Genomic DNA, 18429 nt, shown 5'->3' with positions numbered 1-18429 from the left:
ACTGGCTTTGTAGACAGGAGCAATATTCATCTCCACCGAACAGCATCCAGCCGTAATCCTCAGAGTCTGACCGCTTATCCCCTATGCCTCATTTGCATATCTTTAAGAGACTCACTCCTTACTCGCTCAAAGCATCTCATAGCCCTGTACTTCTATATCTTTGCAATCAATCATTGTGATTATCTCCCTTCTTGAAACCAATCTGGTAAACTGTAAGTCAGCGTGGTCTAGCTGTTTGTTGCTGCTATTATTTCCCCTCGTTTGTGTTGTCAGTGTGTTTGAATCTTTCTGAACAGTTCAGTTGTGTTAAATGTGAAGTGGCAACACCCTAAAGGCCGTGCGGTGCCACTGGGGCTTTTTTTGGGTGGAAATCAGAGGCAACTGCATACACATTTAAGATCAGAGTTTGTTCACCAAAGCAACCTTTTATAAAGCTCCATCTGAAAGTAACATGAATTTTTTCCCCTGATCAGACACACACGCACGCCTCACACAAACATCAGCGCCCAGTGAACACATGCTGAGAGATAACATAAAAGAACATGAAAGACATGAAAGCACACATTGATTGTCCCTGTTCGCTTCGACCCAGGCCTCTCTCCCCCAGCGGGCAGGCATGCAGGCAAGCTGGTGGGTAGGCATTCCCTGTGCTGTGGCCAAGATTGATATGTGAGTGTGTGTGCGTGTGTCTGAGTGTGTGTGTGTGTGTGTGTGTGTGCATGTGTGTGCGCCCGTTGAAGGGAGTGCTGACACCCTCTGTGCCATGTCCCCAGGCCCTCACACATCCACCCTGTAGAAAGGGCAGCTCATAGCAACGCTCGGCTCCCCCTCATCCCTGCAGCTACACATGACATTACCTTGGGCGATGCCTCTGCAACACCTCGCCTTTATACATCACAAACTGCAAAAAATCACACCAGGGCCATGTGACCACACTCCTTTCTTTTACACACACACACACACACACACGTGCGCACACACACACACACACACACCATCTCTGACTGGAGCTCTGTTAATGGCTGACAACAGCCTTCCATTTTGTTCTGCTCAGAGAGGCTCATGCAGGATGTGCAGACAGAATGATGGAGGGAGAAGATACAGTATCTTCCTCATTGGCTCTCCTGTATCCTCCGCTAATGCATTATGTTAACTTGCAACATGACATAGTTACACAAACAGGTTTGTGTGTGTGTGTGTGTGTGTGTGTGTGTGGCTTATATTGTGGTGGGTGAGGTTATATGTCATATGTTTGTGTTTTTTCTTCTTCAGATGCAGCAGCAGGAACTGGCCCAGATCAGGCAGCGAGATGCCAACCTTACAGCACTAGCCGCCATTGGACCCCGCAAAAGACGCAAAGTGGATTCTCCAGGAGCCACCCCATCAGGGACCGAGGTAACAATCACTCATTCTGTTTTCAAACACATCTACCTTAAACCCTTTGATACATACAACTTCAATGTTACTTAAGCTGTATTAGATCCACTTCCCTGCTGAAATATTGATTATTTTGGTATATAGGTTTGAAACTCATTACCCTCTCCTCCTACCTCGCTATTATCATGAAGTTCTTGAAGTTCCACCTAACCACCTGTGCCTCCATCAGCTTCCTCTTCTGTCTCTGCTGGTAGAAGATCTGCTGCCTCCGTAGGCAGGGGTTGCAATTACATCACCGTCCATTGTAGGGACGTTGTCCTAGTAGCATCCAGTTAAATGCATTTTCTGAGCACTCAGAATTCAACAATATACTTTGGTTCTTCGGTACAGAATTGCATTCCAAGTTTCCTTAATATGAGCTCAACGTTAAAGTAAAATGTTGATTGTAAGTTATGGTGTTTATATTATAATATGGATGACAGAATGCAAACAAATGAGCAGAATAACAAACCTAAAGCATCATTACTCTGACCTCTCCTGCTGGTTTTCTCTTTGGCTGACTATCAAGTAGTCACATTGAAAACACTTCTCTTATGCATTATACTGTGTACTGAGGCCAACATAACAGAAATGCAAAAAAATATTAAAGAATAGTTGAGTTGATTGCCTGAGACTGTTCTGTTTTGCACACAGAGCAGAGCAGCAGCTTCCTTTAGATAAGATGATGAGATGATCAACATAAATACATTACAACAAGTCTATGGGGTTTAAGTTACTTTATGTACAAAGCACATTTGAGAACAACAATTGAAGCTGAAGACAGATCTCACTTAATGGTAATTAAAGTCATTAATGGATTGATACCTATATCAGCATCAAGCATCAGTACCTCAGACGTCACACGAAATTGCATCATTCCTCAAACCAAAAGGCATCAAAAACACTATCAAGGTGAAGGTGTCATAAAGGTGTCAGGAGGTAAGATAAGAAATTAGATAATAGGCTAAGACAGAAAAATGCTGCCATGCTGAAATGATGATGATTAAATACAAAGTGGTCAGAAAACAACTTTAAATGTTCTGCACTATTATTTCACAGTGGGACTCAACTTCACTTAGTTCCCTCTGTCTGTCTGTCTGTCTGTCTGTCTGTCTGTCTGTCTGTCTGTCTGTCTGTCGGGCTTATTCAGTGGGTTGGTGTTGAAATGACAGGTGTGCATAGACACAATCCTGCCAGTGAACTCAGATGAGACACAATAATCAAACCCAAATGAGACGGAGCGAATGCCTTGCCTTCCTTTTATTTCAGATTTTCCCCTGTGGTCACTGATCACTGATTGACTGAGAATTCAATTTTAAGTGTGGTATCATTTCTCCCACAAATCCACTGGTTGTGCATAACGCAGGTTGAGAGTTGAGACAGATGTGGACAGTATGCAGCTCTCACCATTGTTCTCATGTCTGTGCACTGACAAAGTGGAAGAAGATGAACAAATTTGAAATCACGAATTAAGAGTTTTTTCTGTACCTTTCTGGAGGCACTGGGGACGAGCTTTGTTTTCTGAGGAGGCTTCTTTGTTGGTGTCCATCCCTCAGGGCCTTTGGTTTTGTGAGCCATTGTGTTCTTAATACCACACATCCTCTTCATGGTTAACCTGTTCTGCGTTAGCCAAGTTTGGGAATGTATCTAATAATCCACACTCCAAAAATGACATTTGTGAACACGAAGAAGATGGAAGGAGAGATGTATTTGTTTATGGCACAATGTGCGCACTGACAGGGAGCATAGAGTGGTGACATGCTCCCTTGTGACTGGTTAAGTCTGTTCTTAATGAAGCTGAATTGTGCTATTACTTACAAATTGTCTCCTGACTTGACTATCTTACGTCTTTGGCGCAGGGTCGTACACGAAGTCATGCACAGTTGCTGTTACCAGTCACATTTTGCTTTCGGCAGTTGTGGGGAAAAATTGAAATTACACACACACACACACACACACACACACACACACAAACACACACACACACACACACACACACTCACACACACACACTCTTTTGCAAATATGATTAATAAAAAAAAAAAAGGCCTGAATTTTGAATGTCAATTGGTCATTTTAATAATCTGCTTATTGAGATGCGTCTTCACATCCTTCGTTTATCAGCAATGTGCTGCAGAGGTGCATCGTAGTTTCGCCAGCAAAATAGCATAAATAACTAAATAAAAGTATTACTTCTGGTCCTTGGGTGCTTTGCCAACCTCCCTCAGAATGTTTTACCCTGATGGTTATTAGCCTGCAACCTTCTGCTGCAATAAAATGCTCTCTGAAACGCAGTCACACAACATAAACATGAATATGTATTCTTCCAGTTGCAGTCTATTTTTTCAGCATTTTCCCTTTTTAATGTCCTGTTCATGTTTAATTAGAGGGGCATAATGAAGTGAAGTCTCAGTGTGTCCCTCCTCTGGAGTGATTGCAGAGGGGGCGGAGGAGGAATCTTAACTTATTTTCACTTCGTTTTCACCTCCTCACATTTCTTCATTTCACATGGGCTGGAAGTGCCTGCGGCGCTCTCTTTCCTTCTCCAGAGCAAAGTGAATGTGACTTTTCTAAGGGGGTCACAGGATGCCTGGAGGCCTGTGGGTGTTACTGGACTGTTGCCTGCTCTTAGCTTCACTGAGGGGCTTGTCATAGATTTCATCTCCACAGAAATGAGCCGGGGGGCCCTGGCCAGGAGCACAGGCAGCCAACGTTATGAAGGGCCCACGCTGATTATTTCCCTCTGACATCGCATCCTGAGCTTTCCGCATTAATCCCAGACAAAGGCAGCCCTTCAGTGCTGTGCCAGAACTCAAATTAGGAGCCAGATAATGGCCTTGTTGAGATCCTGCTCTGTTCACTGAGCACCCGAGCTCCTGTTGAAATCATCCTCTTCTATATTCCCTCCCTCCTGCTCCTTCTTTCCCTCATGAGACCACCTTTCCACCATGTTCAGACTGTGACGGAATTCAGGTGACAATTTCGTTACATCCAGGCTGGGCTTGGGTCTGTGCCTGGATGTGGATGGCCACAGGCTGTGAAACTGATAGCCAGTCAAGGCTGGAGTGTCTGTCTCCAGCCTGATCTAGTCTGCACGAGGGAACAAAGGGGGCCTTACAGGGCTCCGCAGGGCGGATTAGTTCGAAGGAGCCAATGACTGGGTCTGCTGGCCGGTCCCTGGAGGAGGTCCTGCTGCGGTCCCAACGGTGGGTCACAGCACAGGCAAGGGCCGCACAGGCACAGGGGACACAGGGCGAGCCCCCTACAGCTCGCCGTGTGTCCCCATTTCACAGCCCCAAAACATAGTCCTGCAATCAGCACACATGGGCTTTTGAAGTGCTGTACAAAAGTCATGGGGTGAGCTACCATGAGAAAGAAGGTGGAAGGATGAAGTGTGATGACAAAGGGTAGCTGGAGGTGGAATGGAATGTGACCTTGGCCCAGATCACCTTTGCCCTCCAGCTATGAGCTTGTGCATCGTCTGCAATTAGATCCAATGGAGGATTGGACCCTGATGGGAGATTAAAATGTGTTGAGTTATTGCAAAAATTTCTTTATCTGGGTTTTTTTTTTGTTATGCACCAACTTTGCCTGAGGAGAACTGGAGTAGGCAGTAGGCATTAGGCATCATTCCTTCCTAAAATGTTCTTTAATATGTTCCGCTGAACTGCTAAAGGTCTGGCAGTGTTACCAATATGTCAATTTGGTAACCCTCACTGGGTTATTCACTGGTTAGTCGGCGTAGTGCAATAAAGGCAAAAAGGGGGAACTAATCAGATTACACTGTTTTCTGAATTGTACTGTACATGATCAGTATGAGGGCGAGTCTGCCAGGTGAGGGAGGGGAGGTGGTTTACCTGGTTTTCATCCCCAATCTAGGTCTGTAAAGCAGACAGAGCATATACTGATTTATGCAGATGTCAGTCTCAGTAGGTTACGGTGTTTACATGGGGTTTGGAATAGGCCATTTGTTGCCTAAATGTGAGGATAGTTAAGGTTTTAACAGGCGTATAAGCACTCTAACTCTGACTGTATACCAGCTCAGCTATGTGTTCCTCTGCAGTTAAGTCAGTATCTGTATGTTGTAGAGATAGATAGATTTTAGTTTATTGACATGTAGAGTGGTGGACAGTCTGGCAAATACAGGTGTAATAGTAACACTGATACACTCACACTCTCTGTAAGCTGTACTTACAGACATTGAACATTATTTGAACCTTTCTATTGTTTCCCTTCCCCTCATTGATTTTCGTGTTTTGTGAAATCCTCCCTTTCCCATTGCTGCATCTCGCCTAAATGACACGGATAACTCCAGAGAGGACATTCGAGGTTAGGATGAAAGGCTGGCCGATGTAAAATGGGCCTAGATGCACAGTGATGAAGCGTCCCGCAGTGTTAAACAAGCTCAGAGCTCTGAAACATCCTTGACACATTTACGAGCTCAGAGTTATCATGGAGGCACTTAGGCCATTTATCACATCAAAGGAAGAGCTTTGTTTGCTGACGTAAAAAAAAAAAAAGAAGCCACAATCGCAAGCTAAATTGCCCCAGTGTGTACAGCCACATACACACTCCCTCCTATCTACCCCGACCAGGCACAAAGCAAGGGACAAAGGTAGGTGAGCGATTTAATAGTGAGCACAGCCTATTTTTCCATTTGAATTCATTTCACCTTCTTTCTTTGAGGCTGTAGATCAGAAAGAAGGAGTGAGGCAATAGAGTGAGAGGCATGGGGAGAGAGGGGGAAAAAGCACAAGGAAAACTGATGCCCTTTCCTCCAGCTAAATTAACAGGAATCACGTGGAAAACAATCTGAGTCTCCAATGAAGGGAGGGAGGGAGGGAGGGAGGGGGAGGGGGGGGGACCATTAAAATTAGCCCCGAGCTATGGACTGCACCCAATATCACTAAAGCTGCACTCACTACAGATGTGGAGGCTGGCTTACAGGCAAACTATGCTCTGTTCTATAGCTACAATTAAAATCAACCTCACTGCCAAAAAAATAGGAGGGGGGGAAAGAGGGGGTAGAAAGGCAGACATGGAACATCAAAGACAGATTGAAATGTGTAGTCAGTAATAAGAGTGGTCTCCAAGCCCTGAGGTTCTCCACGGTCCCCTTGTTAATGAGAAATTTTGACCTCTGGTTTGTAAGTTAAACTTGTAATCTCGGTTAATGAAGTAAATCAATCCCAACTCGAGAGTGTTCACTGTCTCTCCCCTTCGCCTTCTTTCTCCCCGCCAACCTCCCCTCTGTCCGTCTCTCTTGTGCTTTTCTTCTTCTCCCTCTTCCCTCTCCGCTTCGCGTAACCTCCCAATGCGCCGCCGCCGCCTGGGAGCAAAACGGCCAGGTCTTCAACCAGACAAACAGGAAACTCGCAGAGCGCGAAGGGTTCCGGGGCTGGGGGAGGAGGCGGGCGTAGGGACTCAGAGGAGCGGGACCGACCAGGCTGTTTGGTTTGGCCAAATGCATGCTGGAAGAAGGGACAGTGTGGTAGAAAGCTACTTACTCCTCCTCCTCCTCCTCCTCCTCCTCCTTCTCTCTTTTCCATCTGAATCTGTTGTGAATCATACCAGTGTAAAAAGTCATGTATGGTCTCTAGTAGGAGGGTTGACAGCACCGAGCGAGCTACTTGTTGTGTCCTCCTCTTCCTCATAACACCACACCCTCCCTCCCTGCTTCTCGTCTTCTCTCTCCGCTTACTCCTTTCCATGTCCAGACACTGTGGGGGGAAATTTCAATGGAAAAACCCTCCGACTCTCGTCTTTAATCCTCTGTATGGAAGAGGGGAGGTGACATCCTGTGTTCATAAAAATAAGTTGCGGCCACCACTTATGAAAGCGTGGGAACGTGCTAATTATCTTGAGGCTGCAGGATAATTATCTTGTGATAGTATCCCATAACGCCAAGGAACGGGATCTTGGGGACAGCGCGGACATTGATGAAGCTATATTCACGTGTTTGAATCCAGGGATGACATACTAGTACGACAGATGTAATGAAGTAATTAACATGGAGGCGTGTTATGGACTGTGGCTCCTGAAGCAGGCGCAGTTACCGCCACAGACCCTCAGAATGGGGTTACCGGTGTAACGTTTCCGCTCTGTGCCAGGCGGCATTACGCAATAGAGACGCGTAATTGTCTTGTGGCCACGCATGACGCAAGATGTCACCTCTCCTCTCTCATACTGTGACGCTCTTAAGCACACGGTTTGATCCGCTGGTTGACAGTAAACCCTGATTGACTATTGCATTCTCTTGTTAAATTATTCATTTCTCTCACAACTGCCATTTAGAATCGGTACATGTGTGGATTTGTGATTTATAACAGCCCTTAATGAAGCGTCAGTATTCTTGCGTGAGCTCTTTCACACTGCATATCACTGGTTCATAAATATGATTAAAGAGGGCAAAGAGCGGCTGCTTTTGGTTTCATAATGTCAGGGAGACTGTAATATTAGTTTGACTGTACATCTCACGGCAATTTTACGTATTTGCAGTGAGGACACAAAGGAGACAGAGGTGAGGCTTCATAATGGTTATAGGGGCTTGTTGGCCTGATGCCATCCGCTCTCAGAGCGTTAACACTGTGCACTTTGCCAACTTTTCCTCACCCTGTACTGAGCAGAGCATCATGTTATCACTGCTGCACTATAGAGCATGAGTGGGTTAAACCACTCAGATTGCAGTTATAGCATTAATGCAAACATTTTTTCACCTTTATCACAAATATCCATACACAGTTTACTCCTTGTTATCATTTCAATGAACCAACCTGAGCCCACCCAATATACATAAGTTAATATCAATGAACTGAAACTATTTCAACTCCACATTTGAATATTTGTCTCTTTGAAAATGGATGTTATGTTAAAGAGTTACAGTAGCATGGATATATGTCTTACATGTTTCCTGTTCAAGTGAAGAAAAAATCCTTTTCACGGAGTGCAGTATGTTTTATCTTTGTAGTTTTTGAAACATTTATATTAATTATCTTCCTATCCCTTGTTTGTTTTTACATTTCCGTTAAAACTAATCCAGTAACTGAAATCATTCAACTTCAGCACCTCTAAAGCAATAGAATATAATTAACTGCTATACTTGTTTCTGATGTCTGTACTAAGAGAACACACACAACAAGATCAAACAACAAACATCACAATCCTCAATCTTTTGTAATATATTTTTGACTCAAAGCCACATTGTTTTCATGATGACCCTTTTGGAATTTTGGCTTTTTAAAAATTAGAATAAAAATGTGCCACTTGGCTTTACAGCTATTAGAGATGTAAACAAACCATTTACATCATCAGAAAACATTCACAATATTGATATAGATGTCTATTGTACATTCAAAGACCTGATTGATATAAAGGTCAACCTGTAAAGGGTCACTTACACGTATAACCCAGTATCACTTACCACAATGCCTCTGAGGGCCCCCACAGGCTCTCATATCATCACGGCCAGACCCAGAGCAGCTTTCTGATAAGTGGAGGAAAGACTCCCTCAAAAAACCCTTAACATTTAATGGGGACAAATGGATGAAATCTCAGGAGAGGCGTTTCATAGAAAGATGCCCTTGGATGACCAGGTGCACAATAGGAGCAACACAAATTTATAATGTGTGGACTTTCCAGAATCCTATTTGCTCCCTGTTTTATAGTTTAATAAAAACAAGAGGCACTTTAAAAATATTATTGAGCCATTTCCTGATTATAAAAGTTTATAATCAGGAAATGGAAAGGGAAATGGAAATTTTGGGAAATGTCATAAACATTTTAAATAAATATATGTACATCAATGTGAAAATTTGTATGAGCAAATAAGAGCCTCCTATATAAGCATATTTATGGCAAAGAAGTGATCCCCACCATGTCTGCCTGTAAAACCTTGCCCTGAAATAATGGTTAAATATACAGTTTTGACAACAAAGTTGCGCCCCAGGCACTTAAGAGATACCCATCTTAAAGAAATTAATTACCTCCCTTGTTAATCTTGATATAATTAAATTTCTGAAGAATGAATTTTGCTGCCTTTTTTCTTCTCCGCCTCGCTGCTGTGGAGGCGGGCCTGTAACGTTTGGCTCTCCTAGCCAGCCTCCTGGCCAGGGACATGGGGACAGCCTAACATCCAGGGCCCCACGCTGTTCTGTACCCACCATCCTCATCCCACGCCTTCGCTACTCACAGGGATCGGCAGAGAAAACGCCTCAGTCAGTGCCTTCCTGTGTTCCTCTATCCTGGAGGAACTAGAAACTCTAGCCTGCTAAGTCTTAAGGAAATAAAGTCCTAACATGTGATGGTGTTGTCGAACGATTGGAGAGTTTGAGACACTGGCGCTGCTAATGAAGTTGTCAACATGAACTCATGGTGGATCTCTAGAGAGCAGAGAGAGAGAGAGTTCTTTCTGTTATGGCTCACTTAAGAAACTCCTGTGTCTTTGTATGGCGCTCTGTCTTTATTTATAGTGCCTCCTACGATGCGCTTAGAATTAACCCTGATTGCTTTGTGCTGCAAAGCTCCATGGCGTTTTCCAGGTAGCAGTAAGTTTTCTTGTCACCGTTTATTCAAGTTTGTTTTCCTTTGACTTTAAGTTTTACGTCAGCTCCATTGTCAGCTGTCAAGGTTTGAGCCCCGGGTAAAGAAATGTAGAAAAAAAAAAGGTGTAAAAGATTTCATTAGGTGCTGGCAGGGGGGCAGAAGAATGCCAAGAGAGGTGGAGGAGAGGGTGTAATATGTATGGAGTAGGCAAAACAGCACTACTAGACGGCACAAATGCTAACATGGAGAGTGATTTAAATTTTCCATTGTCTGATTCAGGACTTTTCATTGTGGAGGTGTACATTAGGCATTCTGTAAGCAGCAGATCTTGCCTCAAAGCTCCAGACAGTACTAAATAATGTAGCGCCATCTTTACATTTGGCATCATACTCTAGCTTTTCTCTTTCAGTTGCTTGTTAGGATTTATGTTTTTGCATCGTTTCTCCATACTGGATATTGTTTATATGTTGGAAATGTATTGGCAGTAAACCCTTGTGTCGAGTGGAAAGGTTGAACACAGGGACTTGCCCTTGCTCCACATGATCCTACTTACCAAATGGAACAGGCAGCTGCATGGATTATCTTTGTTTCACTATGTTTGTTACAAGTTTTATAAATGTAATGCCCACGCTGCAGAGAGCATCAGATCCACATAGTTCCTGTCACTCCTTCGCAATGTAGGTCAGGCGGAACATTGTTGCGTTCAATGGAAGGCTTTTATTGTGAAAGCGAAAAAAATATGTAGTTAATATGAACAACATGATATCATCTGCTTAGATTTGCTGGTTCTGGCTTTTGATCTTCCGGGTGATGCTTGACTCTATATTTTCTTTAGGCAAAGCTGTCGCCGTACCACCTTAGATTTCTCTCCTTTAATGCCAACTATAAATAAATGATGTCATGCTTTTCTTGTTAAAATCAAGCTTTGAAACTGTCCTTTATTTATTGTGTTTACCAAAATATGTAACTCCTGCACACAAACCAAGGCAAACAGATGTGTATATTCCTTTTAATGCAGCATGAGGGAAGCTGGCAGTACTGTTAAGATGAAATTCAGAGTAACTGGCTTGTAATTATGCTGTTGAATGGTTCAGCAGCTGGTAATAAATCAAGTCATTTGATCATTTCCTCACCTGAAAACTACTACTGTTAACTACAGCCATTATTCCCCTCCTCGAGCTTTTTATTACAGGCCCCAGAAGTGCCTTTTTCCCCTCAGTCCCCCACTGGGAGAAGCCCGGCTTTGGCTTCCAATTACACTTGAAGTTACCCTCATAACCTGGACCAACCACCGTTTCCTTTACTCGACAGAGATCATCCATGTAAATGAATCGCACCAGTATTACATTACTCACACTGTCCTTCAACCAGATGGGGCCATTTATCACACTTGTTTTGCGGTAACATATTGTTGTGATAAAGTGTCCTCTGTTTTGTCTCTCAACATATAAACAAGACTAAAATTAGCCGCAGAAAATGGTGACAGAGAACAAACAAGGCGATCCATTAGCGAGGATGGGTTATTGGCTGACTCGCCTCTTCGTATGGCGGCCCATTAAAAGTGGTAATGTCTGCCCGCAGCGACGCCTGGGGAGGAAGAAGGAGGCCATGGAAGGCATATTTCACATGCATCAGACACTGGAATTAAATAGACCAATGTTCCCTAAAAAGACTGAAGTACATCTCTTTCTGATGTGCGTCCCGGGCAAAAATTCATTGATCTTAGAATGTCCCTTGGCAATTATAAAATATTAAATCCAAGTCGCACTTTTCGGCTCAGCTTAATTTTTTTTCTCCCCCCTCGCTTTTCACTGCTTTCCATTTGACCAATTTAGAAAAAAAAGAAAAAAAAGAAACTAGGAATGGATGGCCATGAAAAAAATAGAAAAAAAAGAAACGGCCCCTGATGATAAAGACTGTGCCCACTTTTAGATCTCCTTTGTTATGATTCTCTATTGTTTTTTTGCAGAACATCTCAGATCATTAAACGGGGGGATGATGCCCCAGCACAGCAGAGAGCGCCTGAAACATATCTTATTAGAGCTTCAGAGACGCGTCAGTGGAAATAAAGCACACCAGGGAGTGAGATTTCCATGACATCTTTATTTCTGAACACAAGGTCCTCTCAGCCGTCGCCGACGCCGGTTTCAGGACACTGGGGATGATAAATATTTGTCAGCTGCTTTCCATTCGGTCTGCGGCCCTGGCACTTGCCTCGGCGCCCCCTTTATGTCCCTGGGAGATTACGGAGAGGTCCACGGTTAATTGCCCGAATCATTAAATTTAACATATATCTCAATAAATATATTCAGCCAGCTGTTTGACAAGGTACACACTTCATTAAGTCCCCTTGCTTGTTTGTCGTTTCCCTAATTAAGATTTAGAATCGATCATTGAGTGTGTAATGTACAGTGTAGCTGTTGCACGGGGGAGTCTCTCTCCGCTCAACAAAAAGGGACGGCATCCGCTTGCTAAAGCTTTACCATTTAGCACACTGACTGCAATGGGAATTAGACTTCCTGTGCTAATTAGGAAGGCCAATTAACTGTGAAATTCAGGCGTTTTTGACAAATAATCTCAGCAGAATTCAAACATCACCGCACACACACGAGTGTTATCAGTCCTTAAAGCAGAGGGGATAGAGGCGATGGGCTCTGGTGCTGTTTGGGGTGCCTGTTTGTGTTGTTCCTACTTGATAAAATGTTGTGTAATCCCAGTGGTTTGTTGCTCATGTCAGTTGCCATCCGATCTACCCTACTGTCCCCCAAAGTCTGTAAATGGGCATGCAGTCTTTTATTTACATGAAAATGCACAAATATGATTTCTTAGTGTATATTTAGGACCAGTGAAACAAATACGACTTCATGTTATGGTTATTGAATGAAGTAAACCCGCACATGGAGGATGTGAGCGATGGTAAGTGCATGTGAAATGTGACAGTCTGGGAGAAAAAGTATTTTAATAAACACAGATTGCTTCTATTTTACATTGGAGTGTCACTAAGTCTGGCTCTGGTTTGTCCTCTAAGCTGTAGTACAACAATGCTGGTTGCCAGTACGAAACCTCTGTTCACTCCTCAAACAAAGAATTGGCATCACCAGAGAACTTGGGTGTTTCTCTGTCTCTCATTCCCCCACTTGATTCATGATCACATGTATTTTTTAGATTGCATAAATTATGTATTTGTTGGACTAATGAACGCCCGCCACTGATAGAACTTTGGGAGAGTTGTGAATTTCCCGATTTGGCCTCTGCCACCCGCATCAGTGTGCTGATTACATGTCATGGCAGGTCTGAGCAATAGATGTGGTTTGGCTTGGAAGGCTTGTCTGGCGTTTTGGAGCGATTTTATATACACACACAACAAGGTCCAGAGAGCCACAAAATGTAAACATACCTCCTGGGTTGGTCTGTGTCACTACACACCACAGCTTTGTTATGTGAGTGAGTGTGTGTGTGCATATTGAGGTGTATAGTCATGCATGTGTGTGGTCTGACTTGTTGACAACTATTAAACAGGCCCCTGCCGTCTTTATTACCTGTCCAGCGTATCCTAACTTTGGTTCAGCTCTGCCTAGCAGCACGTTAAACTGTGCTCGCAGTGGCAGTATCTGTTCACATCAAGTCTAATAGGATGCCGCCATTACGCCATGGAACAAAATGGCTGTGGGTGTGTTCTGAAGCTGTTTGGATATCAGGCAGCGCCAGAGGTGTGTTTGCCGGGCGCCGACGGGCAACTCCTGCAGCCGCCCGCCTCAGGTGCAGGAACAATCAAGCACTTCCTTTTTACTAGATGTGTAATTATTATGGCAGACAAAGTTGTGGATTTAAACCGAGTCAATATGTACTGTAGATAACTGTTAACTGTTAAAACACCCTCTCTCTCTCACACATACACACACAGCTGCCTGGGAAATGATGCCGTTGTATGTGATATTATACAGTAGGTTGCCAAAATGCTGTGCAGGTAGGAAGGAAGCCTTGGGGCCTGATGGGAGGCCTCCTGTAAAACACTAGCAAATGTGAAAAGTGAAGCACCCTGAGTGAGTGCAAATGTAATAACACCACCTCCCATTTCACCCCTTCCGTCCCACACACACACACACACTTCGTCACACTTTTTAATTTACTGTGTGTGTTGTGTGTGACAGTGTATTTATGAACCATGGAATCTGCGTGAGTCTGTAGCTTGTGAGCAGAGGCAGAAGTAGAAATAGCATGAACACATATGTTAAATATATTTGTTAACATCATCTTCAAATGTATTAAAATCGTGAAATACTTTTCTTTTTTGAAAAACTTTTTGAAAGTAAGCTACCCCTCTCAAGTCGACACTCAGGGGCCAGAAACGTTCACAGAAGTTCCTCAGTTAAGTCTTGGTTCCTCTTTCTGGGCCATCTATATAAAACATGAAACTCCACTCTTTCCCCAGAAGAGCCTTGATTTTAATCAGACCTTCTTCCTGTCTCTCGCACTTAGCAGGCGTCACATCAGGTGCACAGAGACCAGTGACAGCAGCGCTGGAACTGAGCCTGTGATGGCTAAATGATGTCAAAAATGGCCCCATTTATGTCAATTTGAGATCAAGCAACAATTCGGTGTGTGAATGTGCTTTCTAATCTCCTCCATCTGCATATCCAGCCCCTTGGTGCGTTTCTTTTCTTGTAAGTGAAATGTGTCACCGCTGGTATGAGGATTTATGGGGAGATTGACAGAGCAGCAGCGATGTCTGCAGAGCACTGGGATCCACGCTGCCTCTCGGTCTCTCATCTCAGTCTCAAGTCAGTGCCTGCTTGTGTCGAACGCCGTATTATTCCACGCGATGAAGTTTTGCTGGCCTACTGTTTTCCCTAATTAGGCCATTTGCACGACGCTTTTCCTTTAGTGCGGTCATTTATTTTTCGATACCACTCTAAACCGATAAGCTTTTTTGTTAACTAGTTGTTCCCATTTAGAGCGTTTCGCAAAGACATCAAAGAGTTGGACCACAAGCCTCATTTGGCAACTTCTCCCAGCGATTCACCGGCTGCAAAACACCCCAGTGCCTGGATTATTAACTCAGTCACCACCCTCTCATTCAACTTGTATTAAAAATTAAAAACCAGCCCAAATGACAGTGCCACACCACAGAAAGTAAAGTCTGCAAAACCAACAAGGGCTCATTAGTGAGTAGTTCTGAAGACAAGCATTCTGACTTGAGACTCATTACACTTTTCCTATTTTAACTCTAATTGGGTTCATTTTCTATATGAAACGCCTTGAATATTTAATGTTGGAAAAGTTCTGCTTCCTGATGCTTTATGAAGCCAAAGATTCTTGGCCGGTGTTAATTGTCGTGGTTCCCAGACCGGCTATTAGTGGTTTCTCAGTTACTTTTACTCTCTCCACAGCAGACAACAAAGAGCAGGAACTTGAAAATGAACACGTTTCTCGGTTTGACGTCATGATTGTCAGACCAATAAAGCTGCTTTATAAATCACAGCGGCAACAGAATCATCACCAGATTGAACTGAACTTCAGGTTAATGTCACATCCGTACAAACCAATATGTGAACACGGATGTTTTTAGGCTGCGGTCGTCAACCTGAGCTACAAAGACATAGCTAATAAAGCCTTTGTAGTATTAACAAGTTATTCAGCTCACCAGGCTTCCAGCGTTTTAATTAAACAGATTAAAAAACACTGTTATGGTTTCTTCCTCTGTTGCCTTCACGCAATCTTTTGTTTCTTTCACGTTGAAAAGAGAGCAAGGGGGGGGGGAAAGTTTGAAGTTCTTTGTTTGGAAGGAAGGTTCCGGGTGCCGCACACTGTTTAGCTGGGTGACCCTGTGACTGTCTTCTGAGGAATTGTACGAGCAGCCCTGCAGAATAGTGCTCCAGGGTCAGCTTTCATCTTAGCAGTAACCTGTGGACTTTGAAACTCAGGGCGATGGAATTGCAGCTTTGTCAGTACACTACTAATTAGAAAATTCCTGACCTCGAGCAAGATGTTTTAATTATGTGTTGTGTCAACGAGTTTGCAGATTTAATCCACCGTTGATACACACTCAAGTGTGCAAACTGTGTCGCACATCGTAGTAGATCAAGTGGAATGGTGAGGGGGCTTTTTACTGCATTTCTCTATGCCCCATATAACCTTACGCCTTTCCTGCGCCATGTTTGTTAAGAGCTATCACATGCTTAAGTAGCCAAATTAGATGAGGAGTTAATGTGTTAGCCCGTGAAAAAGCTGCTCTGATTTGCGTTGCTTGTAGGAGGCTGAATTGTATGACAGCATTGTGTGAGCTGGGTGTGAGCTCTCTGTTGCAGTGAGTCAGTGTGAGAGAAGGCAGGAAGGGGTTAAACAGAAATTGAGCGGGGATGCTGGGGGCAGCAGTGCTGCAGAACATAGCAGTGTTCGTGCGAAGGCAAGTCATTTCCCGAAACACTGCAGACACATGGCCTGCGGCGCTCTAAAACCTTTGGAGACCAAAATGGCTTGCAGGAGTTAGAAGTAATAAGGTGTTTTTTTGCCTTCTTTCTCCTTGACTGAAATTCTGCACGGTTGCTATGCATTGCCATGGAGCTGTGTAGCTGTTTTTATGGTTTATGTGGGTATTAAGATGTGCTGCAACTGGCCATTTTTGAGATTTGTTGTTCTTTAGTAGTGAACCAAATGGAAGTTGTTTGCTTTTGAAAGTAATTCCCTCATTTTTTTTGCCCATGATCAGAATGCTGGCCCTCACCCTCATGCCGCTGTATTTTCCCTTACTCCTTCGCTTTTTCTCCCTGTTGTTCACAAAATGACAAATTAAAAAAAGCTTTTTATAAGACAAGGAGAAGCAGATACATCAAGTGTGTTTCAGCCACAGCTCCCTTTGCTTCAAACAGCACAGTGGCAAAGGTTTTCTAAAAGGACCTGTGATATGAACAAAGGCCATCTGTGTCTCTGTGTGGACATAAAGCTGTGGTATTAGTTCATCCTGACCTCTCTGATTATCGCCGGACTAAACCAAAACCCTCTTCATCCTCTCCCCTGGTTTTGTTAATCTTGGCTGCTTTGTCTGCTTCAAAGAGCGGCTCTGCCATATAATCTGGGTATGTACATCTGTGAATTATTATTCTAATTCTTTATACGTTTATTAGAGCTGAATAAACTCCACATCAAATACATCACTCGGGCAATGTCAGAAAGCCCGGGGCAAATCAGCCGACATCTGTTAACTCTTTCAAAATGGCCTCATCCAGCATGTCTGTGGGCGTAGAGGAGCGAGAAAAAGGGAGAAGCGAGAGAGAGGGAGAGAGTGAGTGAGTCTCTGTTGCTGATTAATGGCGGCCGTAGGAGAGGCGTTTCAGGCCGAGCGTGGAGGGAGAAGCGGGGCTGCACTCCCACGGCTGGGCTCCACACTGTAAACACTGTGGAGGGACAAGGCAGCGTTCCTTGACTGAAATGCGGCATGGAGGGATGACATGTGGGAAAGCTTTGCGTCCTGGCACACAGTCAACCAGGCAGCCAGTCAGACCTTCAGTCAGCAAATTGGTCAGTCGGGTAGTGAGTGAGTCAGGCCTGTGCAGTCGCTCACTAAAGGTCTGTGAAACCATATTAATGATGATGAATGAAATTATATTAATAATAAATCACACCTGATGTCGCCACTCGTCGTGTTGGAGGCTCACACACTCACACACACACTCTCCCTGCACGATCCCGCCCTCCCTCATGCAGGTGCCCCCACTGACCAGTAGGAGGAACTCGTGCTGCCTCATGATTTCCACTTCTGAGCCATTTTAACGACGTTATAAGTGAGATGCTTGATTAATCGCGTGTCTCACATAAAAGGGTCTTTGTTGAAACACATTGTATTCAAACATGTAATCAAGATGTGATCCTCCATCAGAGAGGAACAGACTTTTTACGCCCATCTTCCATCGTTTGATACTCAAAAGGTTTTTGGTGAAGTGTGTGATTACCCACCACTCCTTCACACAGCCGTCACTCAACCTTAGCTCTCATGTACTAAGAGCTTAAGTTTGCACATCCTTTAACCTTTAGGCTCAGGACAATTTCAAAGTAGTATTTGGTGACCTGCCAAGAGGCCAGTGATGATTTTAGGACAACAAAGCCAACATTCACCAAAATCTGTTAATGTTTCCCTTTGGTTTTAGGTTTCGAGAGCACGACCTGATTCATATTTTTTGCTGATGTATTTTCCTTGTCAATTGTCTCTCAGTTACATTATATATATATATATATATATACAGTATGTATATATACAGTATATATGTACTGTATGTAATCTTAGCCTGAAGCAAAGATGTCAGATTATACTCTCAGCATCAAAGTACAACAATACAATCATGCTGCATCATGAAGAACTTATCTGTTTCAAACCAAGAAAGGGAGTTTCTAAATCCCACAACATGAATGCTGAGCAGTGTTTTCCCTCCTGTTGCAGAGTACAAGCGTACGTATATGTTACTCAGTGTGTGGGTG

The 18429-nt window shown here is 43.7% G+C and overlaps 1 protein-coding gene across 1 annotated transcript in view; it reads left to right on the top strand.

Moving 5' to 3' along the window:
* LOC143004489 (transcription initiation factor TFIID subunit 4) overlaps window positions 1-18429 on the top strand; it is a 67478-nt gene that overhangs the window by 44055 nt on the left and 4994 nt on the right. Inside the window, exon 13 of the mRNA XM_076155394.1 lies at window positions 1273-1395. Coding sequence (XP_076011509.1) covers window positions 1273-1395 — 123 coding nt within the window. The remainder of the gene's footprint in view (window positions 1-1272; window positions 1396-18429) is intronic.

Source organism: Genypterus blacodes, unplaced genomic scaffold (assembly GCF_046128005.1).
Source record: "Genypterus blacodes isolate CSIRO-AG114 ecotype Tasmania unplaced genomic scaffold, CSIRO-AGI_Gbla_v1 ptg000067l_1, whole genome shotgun sequence".
Lineage (NCBI taxonomy): Eukaryota > Metazoa > Chordata > Actinopteri > Ophidiiformes > Ophidiidae > Genypterus > Genypterus blacodes.
The sequence above is the reverse complement of the archived record's forward strand: the minus strand, read 5'-3'. Positions and strand labels throughout refer to the sequence as shown.